Below are 11,584 nucleotides of genomic sequence, written 5' to 3' on the forward strand. Positions count from 1 at the left end.
TTTACTCTTGATTATTATTAATATTATTATTACTCAAGGATATTTTAGTCTTTATACCACTTCTTCCTTTCTCATTTCCAATAATACTATTCGTCCCTACCAAACAATGTAATTTGAATTCCTAATTTATTCCCACCAAATTATAATTCATTTTTCCCCCAAATTCCTTCCTTCCAACCAAACACACCGTAAAGTGATAACACCTATATCATAGAAATTAGATCTACTATTTTCCTATAACTGAGAACTGAATGCAAAATTTAAATAAGTTTGATTTGTATAGAAATTTTTTTTATTAAACGGATGACAGATGGGCAAGAAAAAGCCACGAGCACACGTGGGCAAAGAGAAAAACACGGCAACAACTCAGATTTTGGCTAATGAAAAATGCTAATTTTGTTATTAGGACCGACAGAAAACTAGAATAAACTATTGTATATATGTTCTTACAATCTTAAAGTAATCTACGAGTCCCTGACGCCAAAATCAGATATTGGCCCTGGATTATCACAGCAATCTGTGTCCTACTATCTCTTAATCCTGCCATTGCATCTTCATCAATGACCACAGTCAGTCAGTCACAACTTCAATATCCATGACTTACCCTAATGATTAAGGTCTTCTCACGCTCACAAAGGCTTAGCTCGCTAGTTCAATAGGCAGTATTCAGGAAAAGAGATTAAGGTTCAAAACTCAACAGCGGCAATGTCAGGGTTATACCCAAAGTAAGCAGATCCCTTGTTTGCACCGGCATTTAGCCCTATTTACTGAGCCACTGAGTTACCGTGATTTACATCCTCCTAAATACTCTATTGGGCCTGGATGTGGAGGGAAACACACATCACTACCTGACCTAATTAAATTCATAAAACGTCACACATACTAGTATACTAGTATTCATCTTCAAGCCATTGGTTTGAATGCCTATGGCATAAACATATTCAGAGTTTGTAAATAAATAGATCTCTAAAAGATATTAAAACCAATAGCAGTTAGCTAACAGCAAGGTGTTCTAACTAGTATAACTTAACTCTCGCTAACGCTAATATTCTTATTAGGATTTGTTTATGGCTATATCAGTCTAAATACATCCAGGTTTAGTGGTTTCTCCTATTAAAGAAAGAAAGTATGCAGCATGGATTATGGAGAAAGAGTGGGTTTCTAGATCAGGGAACCCATTGGAGACAAACAGAAAACAATAACGAAAGATACAGGGTGGTTCATTATGTTCTTGTTCCCTTCCCCTTCCTCCATAGTTTCCATCTTTCTCTCTCTTCCCCCCCATGGAGAGTTGGAGACTAGTGTATAAATGTAGGTAGAAGAATTAAGCCCTACTGCTAATCTTTCATCCTTTCTATCCAGACTTGTAGGTTCTGTGTTTTGTTCACCTTCTAGGTGCTGCAAGCCTACAAGATGGTAGTGAAGATTTCTCTAATGCTTTTTTTCTGCTTACTCTTCACAGTTTCTGCTCTTAAAGCTCCTCTTGAAGGTAATCTCAACTATACTTAATCTCCGATTCCCCGAACAAAACCAAATATTGAACTGCTAGTAAAAAAATGAACTTAATCTTGGGTTCATAATCCTCCAGTGTTCCAGGTTAAAAAAAAATAGACTCCCAAGTCCTAAAAGAACTACATTCATTTGGCTTTTATTTATGATTTATTTTTCTTTATATAGGTTTTCTACCAAATGGAAACTTCGAAAAGCAACCAAAGCCAACTAATGTCAAGCATACAGTAATTCAAGGGAAATATGCCTTACCCAAATGGGAAACCTCTGGACTTGTTGAGTACATCTCTGGTGGGCTGCAGCCGGGCGGGATGTACTTTCCGGTGTCAAACGGCATCCATGCTGTTAAGCTTGGGAATGAGGCCTCAATTTCTCAGACAATCCGGGTGAAGAAGGGGACTCTGTATGCACTCACATTTGCAGCCTCGAGAACCTGTGCACAACAAGAGGTGCTGAGGGTCTCACTGCCACCAGCATCTGGGGACATTCCTATGCAGACTGTGTATAGTAGCAATGGCGGTGATGTTTATGGTTGGGCCTTCAGAGCCACTTCCAACTTTGCAAAGGTGATCTTACACAATCCTGGAATGGAAGAAGATCCTGCTTGTGGCCCACTTATAGATGCTATTGCTATCAAAGAACTTTTGCCTCCACGGCTCACTAGAAGTATAATTCACTTTTCAACAACCTATTTGCCTTGTGCTTCTCCCAAATTTTCTGATTCTATGTTTCTGATAATTTTCTGGACTTCTTGCAGATAACTTGGTCAAGAATGGTGGTTTTGAGGAGGGCCCTCACCGTCTAAGAAATGCATCAGATGGTATCCTAATCCCCCCGAAGACAGAAGATGTAGAATCCCCACTTCCAGGCTGGATCATCGAATCACTAAAAGCTGTCAAGTACATCGACAGAGTACACTTCCAAGTCCCCTTTGGCCGTGCAGCCATAGAATTAGTAGCAGGGAAAGAGAGTGCCATTGCACAAATCATCCGAACACTCCCGAAGAAGAACTACATCCTTACATTCACTGTAGGAGATGCAAAAAACGATTGCCATGGAGACATGATGGTTGAAGCATTTGTAGGAACGCATGCCTTCAAAGTTCCATTCACATCTGTAGGAAAGGGCAATTTCAAGACCATAAGGTTCAAGTTTACAGCGTTAGGCATTAGGACTAGATTAACATTCTTCAGTTCCTTCTATCATACTAGGATGAACAACTTTGGAACTCTTTGTGGTCCTATTATTGATGAAGTTAAAGTATCCCCTGTTGCTTAGGTTTATCATCCTCAGAACTATACAGCCAGTTTGTAATGGTCATATGAACTTTTCATTTACACCTCACGTGAGAAATGAACACTGAGGTACATGTTGCAACTTTGTAATTGCTTAAACTAAAATTTAGAATGGAAGAAATCAAAAGAATCAAGTTTGCACAATAAGCATGTAAAATCATAGTATAAATAAATGGCCATCTGCTTGACACTAACCTATAAGCATTACTTTATGAACTTGTATATAGTCTTACCTCATCGCAGCATAGCTTCTATAGATTGTCATTTCCACTAGTGCACCTTCCTGAAAATATTTTCTATTCTGCATTTCTTATCAAGGTACTATTTTTTCACTCTAAAAGCATTAAAAAAGATTAGCTTATCACACACAAAAACACAGTTGATCAAAGAACAAGACAGAAGCACCACTACAAAATCCAATTCATGTCAAGAAATGCCATGAGCAGATAAACTTACATTAGCAAATTCCAAGAGCAGCAATAGTTGTACAACACTTCAAGAAGTTGTTTCTTTGTTTTTCATTTTCTTTTCTTATCTTTTTCTATTTTTCCTCATATTAAAATGAAATGAACTAGCACAACAATTCCCATTCTTAGGGTTTTTATCTAAAAACCAAATTGTAGATTCTTCTGCCAACATTTTATTTTTCACAGCGAATAAGGCAAACAATTTAAGGCCTTTATTTAAAGAAGATAAATATGCCTTCTCTTCAAGGTCAGAATGCTGGAGATGATTATACTTTTTGCTGAGAATCATACTTGAATCTTGTAATACAAACATCTTCACTGGCTCTCATCTAGAATGCCAACAAGACACTTCTCCAATAAAAATTCTGCATTAACCCAGGCATGGTATTTATCTAACAGAAGTACTAAGGATTGCAACTGTTAGAGACAATGAGCAATTGTTAGAGAGCATTAGAACGCAACACCAATATTTGCAATTTATACAGACCTCTAGTAGACACATTTACATACTCATATTACAATTGATATTTATAGAGATTAAAAAGTTTAATAGGGTCCCCTTTTTTTTTTCTTTACAGACAGAGTACTCTAGAAAATTTAGCTTCTTCATTTAGATATGGAGTTAGGGACCCATATCATAACAACTATAAAGTTTTAAGTGCAGAACAAGTCCACTCCAAATTGTACCTTCTATGCTAAGTTGGTAACCAAATTACCCTGAATCGTCTTTAAATTGAAATCAATTAAATCAAATAATCTTAAGCTTATAAGTTGAGTTTTCAAGTGAATTAGAAACCAGCAGGTAAAGTACAACGCAGCACTAATGTTTTGTTTCAGGCAGTAATAAGACATTTGAATCATCTATTGGTGATAGCATGGGATGCAGATATCATTTTATGTCATTCATTTTAGAACCTTGTTTTCATTGACTAATTCATTGAGTTAAGGTAAAGGAATGTGATCAAATAAAAAGGCTATTCTCATGACTTATTCAACTAGTTTGCTATCAGGTTCAGACATTCTAATATTGCAAAGAGAACTACTGACACTTCCAAATTCTAGCAAAGGATACTGAATAAAGCTGTGCAATCTTTTCCAACAGCCTTCATCAGCATGTCAACACCTGAGGAATAATATTGCACAAGAAAATGTCAACTTTTAGTTATTAAACTGTAATTAACAATAGCCACGCTAAAAACTAAGGCCTAGCTGATGCTGAAAGCCTGAAACTTTAAGCAATGGAGTAGAGAAGTGGATTTTTGCAGTACCAATACTACAGTATAGCAAACCAGCTTGGTTGGCGTAAGTGGCCGTGCACTCTTGTCCCTTAAGAGAGGTCGGGAGTTCGAACCCCCTCTCATATGGAAAAACCAATCTGGCCAGCACTTTGCCCCTTAATTGGGCCGGCCCGGTGCAGACAGGGATTAGTCTAAGTATGGTACGGGCTTAAAGGTGCCTCTTACACTTAGGGCCTGCTCAGGACACCTCGTGGTCTGGCCAAAAAAAAATACTGCAGTAGAGCAATCCACTCAAGATTGACAGTTCACTTTCTGCTACAACTTAGAAAAATTTTTGAACTTTAATTCTGTGTGAAATTTATAAAAAAAATTAACATAAATCTGATAAGGAGAGATCCATCTACCCACCAACAAATTTGCAACAACTAGCAGCAGAAGCTGAGAAAATGAAGGGAAATTGTTCATATTACTGCTACAACATTGGACAATAAATAATGACGCATACCTCCTGGATGAAATTTCATATATGGTGATACATTGTAAACACGGCCTTTAAGAACAGTCCACATTGAACCCTCATTTTGGTGCTGTTTAACTTCATTTATAGATATGAGTCGTCTATTTGAAAGCCCTCTCAGTCCTGAGGTTAAGAAAGTGAAGGACTGGAATATGAATCAACGCATAGAGATCAAAGCCATCATAGCCTCATAGGTTGACAACACAAGCACCAAAAATCATGTTTCTTAGAATACCAGCATGATACTTTATAAAACAGAAATTGATCATCCAAATTTTGTTCATTTATGGGATTCAAAATTTTTAGCATTTTTACTGTAGTTAGACAAAACAAAAAATTGTTAAGATTTTATATTTTCATTTGTTATGGGACTAATATTTCTCTTTCTAGGGAGACAAACCCTCAGATGTCTAACTATGTAAGAAAAAACCATATAACATACAGAACTTCTCATAGGTACATAAGATAAACAGCACATGTAAACAAGTATAAATAATAAAAAAAAGAACAAGAAACACAAGATACTTTTCCATATAAAATAAAGCGAAAAACAATCTGACTCACATGTATTTCAGCAGAATGAGAGAAAGCATGAAAAAGTTTTGACATGGAACAAAAACATTTCACGAAGACTCATACCTGCAAGGTCAGGGTGTGTTGTTGTAAGCTTAAGCCAGTCCATCTGGCTATACCCTTTCTCAAAAGGCACTTTTGCTCGAGGTGCAGGCTTCCTTGCAGAACTTATTGGCCCCTGTGAAGCTTTAACTGGAGTCTTAGTGTTTCCTGATGCTCCTTGGCTAGAACTTCCACTCACTTGTTTTTGAGAAGTGTCTATAACGTTGAAAGATAAAGAACCAACTGTCCCCTGCTTGTTTGAGGTAGCAGTACTTGGCAATTTGTCCTGCCAAAAGTCACCATTACTCTGGCTAGCAGCAACACAATTTGACGGGTTGTCTTCTATTGTGATTCCATTTATATCTTGAACAACCTTTTCTGCTTCAGTACCCTCTTGGTAATTTGGGCCAGCAACCTATTACAGTAAACAACCTTTTAATTAACAGGGAGAGAGGAATAGAAACTATACAAGCTGACATTGATCTTACAACAATGTTATGAGAAAAGTTGATACGAGGTCAACAAACAGTATCTAAAATCCACTGTCCGTCAAACTTGTCAAGCTTAAAAGAACTCACCTGACAAAATGTGAAATCATCATCATTAGCCATTCCAAACAGGAACCAGCCTCAATGTCTCCAAAAACTAATCCTGCCTGAAAAGTTTTTGAGAAAGCAAACCCACTAAAACGGTTGTTTTTCTATGGTTTAGCAAAAACATAGTAATTACTGATCACAGAAAAAAATATGTCCAACCAGAGCAGTTTGTTAAAGTAAAGGATATTAGTGCAAATCCTGGCCTGTACTATTCAATGGATACCATCTTAAACATGATAATGACACTAACTCAAACAAACAAACATTCCATTTTAACTGTTGGTTACGATTACTCAGTTCAAGTAACATTTATTGTCAAATCACATAAATAAAATTATACACTAACTCTTCTCATTTTATAGGTTTGCATTATGATCTCATTTGAATGGCTATACCATTGATTTCCGATCATCAATTCAACATTTTTTTCAATTTCTTAAAGTCAATTTTTGTGCTTCATGAACTCATCCATAAACACAATAAATAATTTCAATTTCTCTACTTCGGTTCTTGGCGAAAATCTCATCAAGCAAAACAAATAGATTTCTTCTCACGCAATATGTACGAATACAGTATATCCTCTATATCAACAGATACACACAAACCTGTATGTATAAAAATGGAAAATATATATCTACACCTTCACATGCATATGGAAAGAGAGATGGCTTACTTTCGTTGGAGTTGAAATTGATCTTCCAGTCTTCGAAGTTGTTTGATAGCGAGGTTGGAGACGGGTCGTATTTCACTTTTCTTTCAGCTACAGACAAATGATTGGTGGAAGATTGAAATTCTTTGTGAAGTAAATTGGGCAAAAGCCCAGACCAATTCTTCCTAATCAAGCCTAGTTAATTGGTAAGCCCAAACGAAATTTTCGATCCAAAAAGGTTTATTCAATTTAGTGTTTAAAATGAGTTGTTATACCATGGACAAAGGTCCACCTAAGTGAACTTTGGTAGTAAAAGACGTATAAATTGTATATTTTTAGTAATGAATTGTGCACTTTTAGAATATAAATTGTGTTTTTAAGTCAAAATACATAATAGCGGTAGAAGGGAATTTGTGAATACAATACAAGTCATCAAATATAATCTATTAATATTATGTGACTATAATATTTGAAAGGAACTTGTGAATACAAAACAATATAATCAATTACATATATGTTAACATTGTGTATTCGTAGTATACAAATTGTAAATTTTTAAAAGATAAATTGTTAACATTTAGACCTGGGTCCATAGAATAATTTGGGATGTAGTGATGACTTAGGATACGATTCAGATTTCCTGTTCTGCTTCTCCACTCCACATCCATAGACGATGATTCTTCACTTCTCTGGTTCTCCCTCGTCTCTCACTCCCTCTATGCCTAACGCCCTCTGCCCTCCGCCCTCCACCCTCAACGACACGCCGGTCCGACAGACAGGCAGTAACTCCCTCACGCCTTTCGGCCTCCACCCTCGCAGCCTTGTTCCCTCATGCGGCCATGCCCTCCGACCTCCTCCCTCGCTAGTCACTCCCCAGTCCTCACATGCATCCTCAAACGGTCAAACCTCACCTCAGCCTCGCCCTTCAGCTAATCAGCCCTCTGCAATTCTGCTTCACTGAGTCACCAACTCACTGTAACTCCAAGGCTCAAAGTAAATTTTTATTTTTTACATACTTGTACATACATTAAATTTGTAGATATTTCTTGCAAAATCGTATCGTAGACTCTATTGATAGTGTTTCAAAATTAATTTTGCGGTCTGGACACTTTGGACAGTGTGTTACTATGTTTGAAATTTTTAAAGTTTTCTTTAATTGTTAATTAATATTTTATGTAAATTTTTGAAAAAAAACCAATGGAGCTACTGTGTTCGAGACTTTGAGAAAAATTTGAAATCTCAAGTGTGTAAAATTTCTAACATAGTGTTACTGGTTGGTTTTCGGTTAATCGAGATAATTGACCGAAACCGATGATCGGTTTTCGGTCGGTTATACCATTTAATTTTGTCGGTTTCAATCGATTATGATGATCAAAATTTGCAATTGGTTTTTTAAATTTTTGGTCGGTGTACCGACCGACCATTTGGTCACCTCTATAGATATATGTATAAGTGAAAGTCTGGGTAATGTCAAATCAATGGTAGCTTACAAAATATTTATCAAGGGATCTTAGTAGAACTTTTTCAATTAGAGACTTCAATCACACACTATTTATTCAACTTATTTTGATACTTCTTTATTAAATTTTCATTTGGAATCTAAGAAAACGTTCTCTTCTCCTGCCCCAAGTTTAGTTTCTTAGCAAAAGAGGAGAAAAAAAAAATGTTTAGTAAACTATATGTATCCTAAAATGATTTACTTGCTTGTGGCTCTTTGTCGGCTGAGATTATAAGACGGAGTTTACTCAGTGCATTATGCACATCCTCGAATAGTGACTACGAGTATTCCTCTTTACTAATAAAACAAAAGATTTTTTTTAAAAAATATTTTTTAAAGTTTTTCAAAAACAAATAAATTTGTTTGTGGATGTTAAAGACCGGTTATCCTTATCCCTACAATACTCTCTCACTTTAAAAAATGAGTCTTACTTCCACATCACCAATTTGCAGTTCATTTATTATTCACACTACATCTCTGCAAATCCAATTAACTTTCAAAAGTTAGCCCCAATATCACATCAATTTAAAATATTACCTTAAAATTATTAAAAAAAAAAAAATACTACACGACAGCCTTTGCTGCCATTAGCAAGTTTGCTAAAACAACAAACTTGCTATCCTATGTAGCAAACTAAGTAATAAAAAAATAATTTCTTTTTTTTTAGCCACCTCACCTAACAAGTGAACCATTTGCTGGGTTGTGGTCAACCTAACGTTATTCCTAGCAAAATCAATCATATCATTGCTAGTTGCTATCAAATCATCAGATGATAACAAATTAACAAATTTTCCTGCATCACTTTCCTTGAGTTAATCCTTATGTGTTCAATCATTCACAGATCTTGGCACTGTAGTTTTCTTCACGTATCGAAGACATTATTAACGAATACCATCATGCTAGTTACTCGTAATTAATACATATACCATTAATGTATAAAGTACAAGTATCATTAAAACAAATATAATGTCTATAATATCCTGAACAATTAAGTATCAATACTATCTAATCCAACCAAAAATTGTTTACATGATTGTACCAAGTGTGTTGATTAGCACCATAGAGAAAACCATAAATTATATACATGCAAAGATAACATAAATATATAACTATAAAGTAGTACAACGTGTAATATCATTGGAATTTATATAGAATACTAGCATTTTGTACGCGCGATGCGCGAAAATTCATGTCCAATATTAAAATATTGATAAATACAAATAATTAAAAATTATAATTTGAATTATATATTCACAAAGAATATATGTATTTTGTACACACATATATAATTTATCATTCATAGAAATTTAATTAAAATATAATTAAGCATTAAATTAATATATAATGATTTTAATAAAATGATAATTAAAAATAGGAAAAAGATATGATAGATATAGGTGTATGGTAATAATGATATGTTATCAATGTTAGAATTAAAAACTAACGGTGTCATAACGGTGTAAGGGTAGTTTTGTCTAATAACATTGAAATGTACAACATTTAAAGTAAAATGTACACATTTATATGCATACAAAAAGAGAGACATAAATCAAGGATATAACCTTAATTGAGGTTTATTATGTTTTTAGATATATATTTATTTATTTTATTAATTTATATAGATATTTTAAGTGTTTGAAGAATTCGTAGTTAATGCTAGTCGTTGGTGGACTAAAAAAAAAAAAAGAAATAAAAAGTTTGTTCCTTAGTTTTTGTGGTTGTTTTTAAACTTGACATTTTCTACAGTCAGGATTCTTTCTACAAAAATTTGTGAACAGGGTGCTTGTGATTTTTATGAGAAAATTACACTTTTGGTCTTATGACTATAGTGGAGGTGGTAATTTCAGTTTGTGACTTTTAAAATTAACAGATTTAATCCTTTTAGTAAGCTTTTTTTTTACACATTAAGTCCTTCCGGCCAAATCACCGGTGGATTTTGGCCGGAAAAACACAATCCCTTAATTTATTAAATATTTGGGGGGTAAAATGGTCAATTCAGATTCTTCTTTCTTCTTCCTTCTTCTTCCTTCTCCTTCCTACTTCTTCGTTCTTCTTCTTCCTTCTTGTATTTGGGGGGTAAAATGCACTGATGTTTCAAGTATGAAATTCAATCTAGTGTTCTTCTACTGTGGGGGCTACAGTTTCAATCTGGATTCTGGAGGACCAAAATAAAAATCTATTTAGTTAATTTGATGATGCATGGAATAACGTTAACAACCTCAAATTATCAATTGTTAACCGTAAACTAAAAGTTCAAGAATAAATTCTCTTTTTTTTTTTTTTGGTGTGTGTTTGTTTTTGTAGTCAACAAAGGAATATTTTCGGGTTTTACGATCTGGGTTTCGTGGGGTTTATTTTTGCTGCTCGTCGGCGGCGGTTAAGTATATGCCGAATCAGCTCTTCAGGCGGATCACGAAGTGCGCACCCTCGACGAATTCGACAGTCCATTTCGCGGCCTTGGAGTCGCGGTGGCGGCGGTCCTGGATAACCGATTCCTCGTTGCGATCGGCTAGGAGGTAGTTATCGTGGTGGCTTTTTAGCCTCACGATTTTGGCTTTCTCGAAAACCTCCATTGCAGATCTGCGAGGGGTTATGAAATTTCGCGTGCCGCAATCTGAATATAAGGAGATCGGAGATCGGAGATATTAACGGTGTCGGCTACAACCACCGAAAAATACGTGTGAATAATCGCGTTTTCCCCTTTTTTTCTCAAACATAAATGGACTATTTTACCCCCACCCCCCCCCCCCCCCCCCCAAAAAAATTTAATAAACAAAGAATTGTGTTTTTCCGGCCAAAATCTTTGTTTTTCCGGTCAAAATCCACCGGTGATTTGGCCGGAAGGACTTAATGTGTAAAAAAAAACTTACTAAAAGGACTAAATCTGTTAGTTTTAAAAGTCACGAACTGAAATTACCACCTCCACTATAGTCATAGGACCAAAAGTGTAATTTTCTCTGATTTTTATTCATTTAGAGTTATTATAAATAGCATTCCTCCTTAGCATTTATAATCATCCAAAAACATAAACTTTCATTCTTCTCTTCCTTTCCTCATTTATATCTTTATATCTGAGCAGTGTTTAGCGCATTTCAATTGTAGTTAGCGAATATACGTTACTACAGAATAGTTGTGTAATCTTGGAGAATCTTTATGCCTTGCACCTAAGCACTGGCAAAGTTTTTCTAAAAATAATGAGT

At 35.3% G+C, this 11,584-nt stretch overlaps 2 protein-coding genes across 4 annotated transcripts; one reads left to right on the plus strand and one right to left on the minus strand.

The window, feature by feature from the left end:
- The first annotated feature begins 972 nt into the window (after positions 1-972).
- Positions 973-3,102, plus strand: LOC109147765. The gene is made up of 3 exons (XM_019295424.1): positions 973-1,489; positions 1,678-2,175; positions 2,267-3,102. Exons 1-3 carry the CDS (start codon positions 1,414-1,416, stop codon positions 2,785-2,787), a joined length of 1,095 nt encoding a protein of 364 aa, XP_019150969.1. The 5' UTR covers positions 973-1,413; the 3' UTR covers positions 2,788-3,102.
- Positions 3,103-3,230: 128 nt separating this feature from the next.
- LOC109147771 (cytochrome b5 domain-containing protein RLF) lies at positions 3,231-7,022 on the minus strand. 3 transcript variants are annotated; one of them, XM_019295435.1, is made up of 6 exons: positions 6,911-7,022; positions 6,220-6,303; positions 5,666-6,056; positions 5,015-5,149; positions 4,344-4,394; positions 3,231-3,663 (listed from the first exon to the last, which is right to left on the minus strand). In XM_019295435.1, the coding sequence occupies exons 2-6, from the start codon at positions 6,250-6,252 to the stop codon at positions 3,587-3,589; spliced, it is 687 nt and encodes a 228-aa protein (XP_019150980.1). In that variant the 5' UTR covers positions 6,253-6,303; positions 6,911-7,022; the 3' UTR covers positions 3,231-3,586. The 3 variants fall into 3 exon arrangements, with proteins under 3 accessions (XP_019150980.1, XP_019150975.1, XP_019150984.1); XM_019295430.1 differs by having other exon boundaries at positions 6,220-6,296; positions 6,911-7,021; XM_019295439.1 differs by lacking the exon at positions 6,911-7,022 and adding an exon at positions 6,843-6,903 and having other exon boundaries at positions 6,220-6,296.
- Positions 7,023-11,584: the final 4,562 nt, after the last annotated feature.

Source organism: Ipomoea nil, unplaced genomic scaffold (assembly GCF_001879475.1).
Source record: "Ipomoea nil cultivar Tokyo-kokei standard unplaced genomic scaffold, Asagao_1.1 scaffold0268, whole genome shotgun sequence".
In the NCBI taxonomy this organism is placed as follows: Eukaryota; Viridiplantae; Streptophyta; class Magnoliopsida; order Solanales; family Convolvulaceae; genus Ipomoea; species Ipomoea nil.

Bases quoted from the DNA above. Each gene is read 5' to 3' on its own strand.
- LOC109147765 (XM_019295424.1), top strand. From the start codon at position 1,414: ATGGTAGTGAAGATTTCTCTAATGCTTTTTTTCTGCTTACTCTTCACA. The intron at 1,490-1,677 runs GTAATCTCAACT...TTCTTTATATAG, and splicing joins TCTTAAAGCTCCTCTTGAAG to GTTTTCTACCAAATGGAAAC. The intron at 2,176-2,266 runs GTATAATTCACT...GACTTCTTGCAG, and splicing joins GCCTCCACGGCTCACTAGAA to ATAACTTGGTCAAGAATGGT.
- LOC109147771 (XM_019295435.1), bottom strand. From the start codon at position 6,252: ATGGCTAATGATGATGATTTCACATTTTGTCAG. The intron at 4,395-5,014 runs GTATGCGTCATT...ATTATTCCTCAG, and splicing joins TATGAAATTTCATCCAGGAG to GTGTTGACATGCTGATGAAG. The intron at 3,664-4,343 runs GTATCCTTTGCT...TACTTCTGTTAG, and splicing joins AGATTGCACAGCTTTATTCA to ATAAATACCATGCCTGGGTT.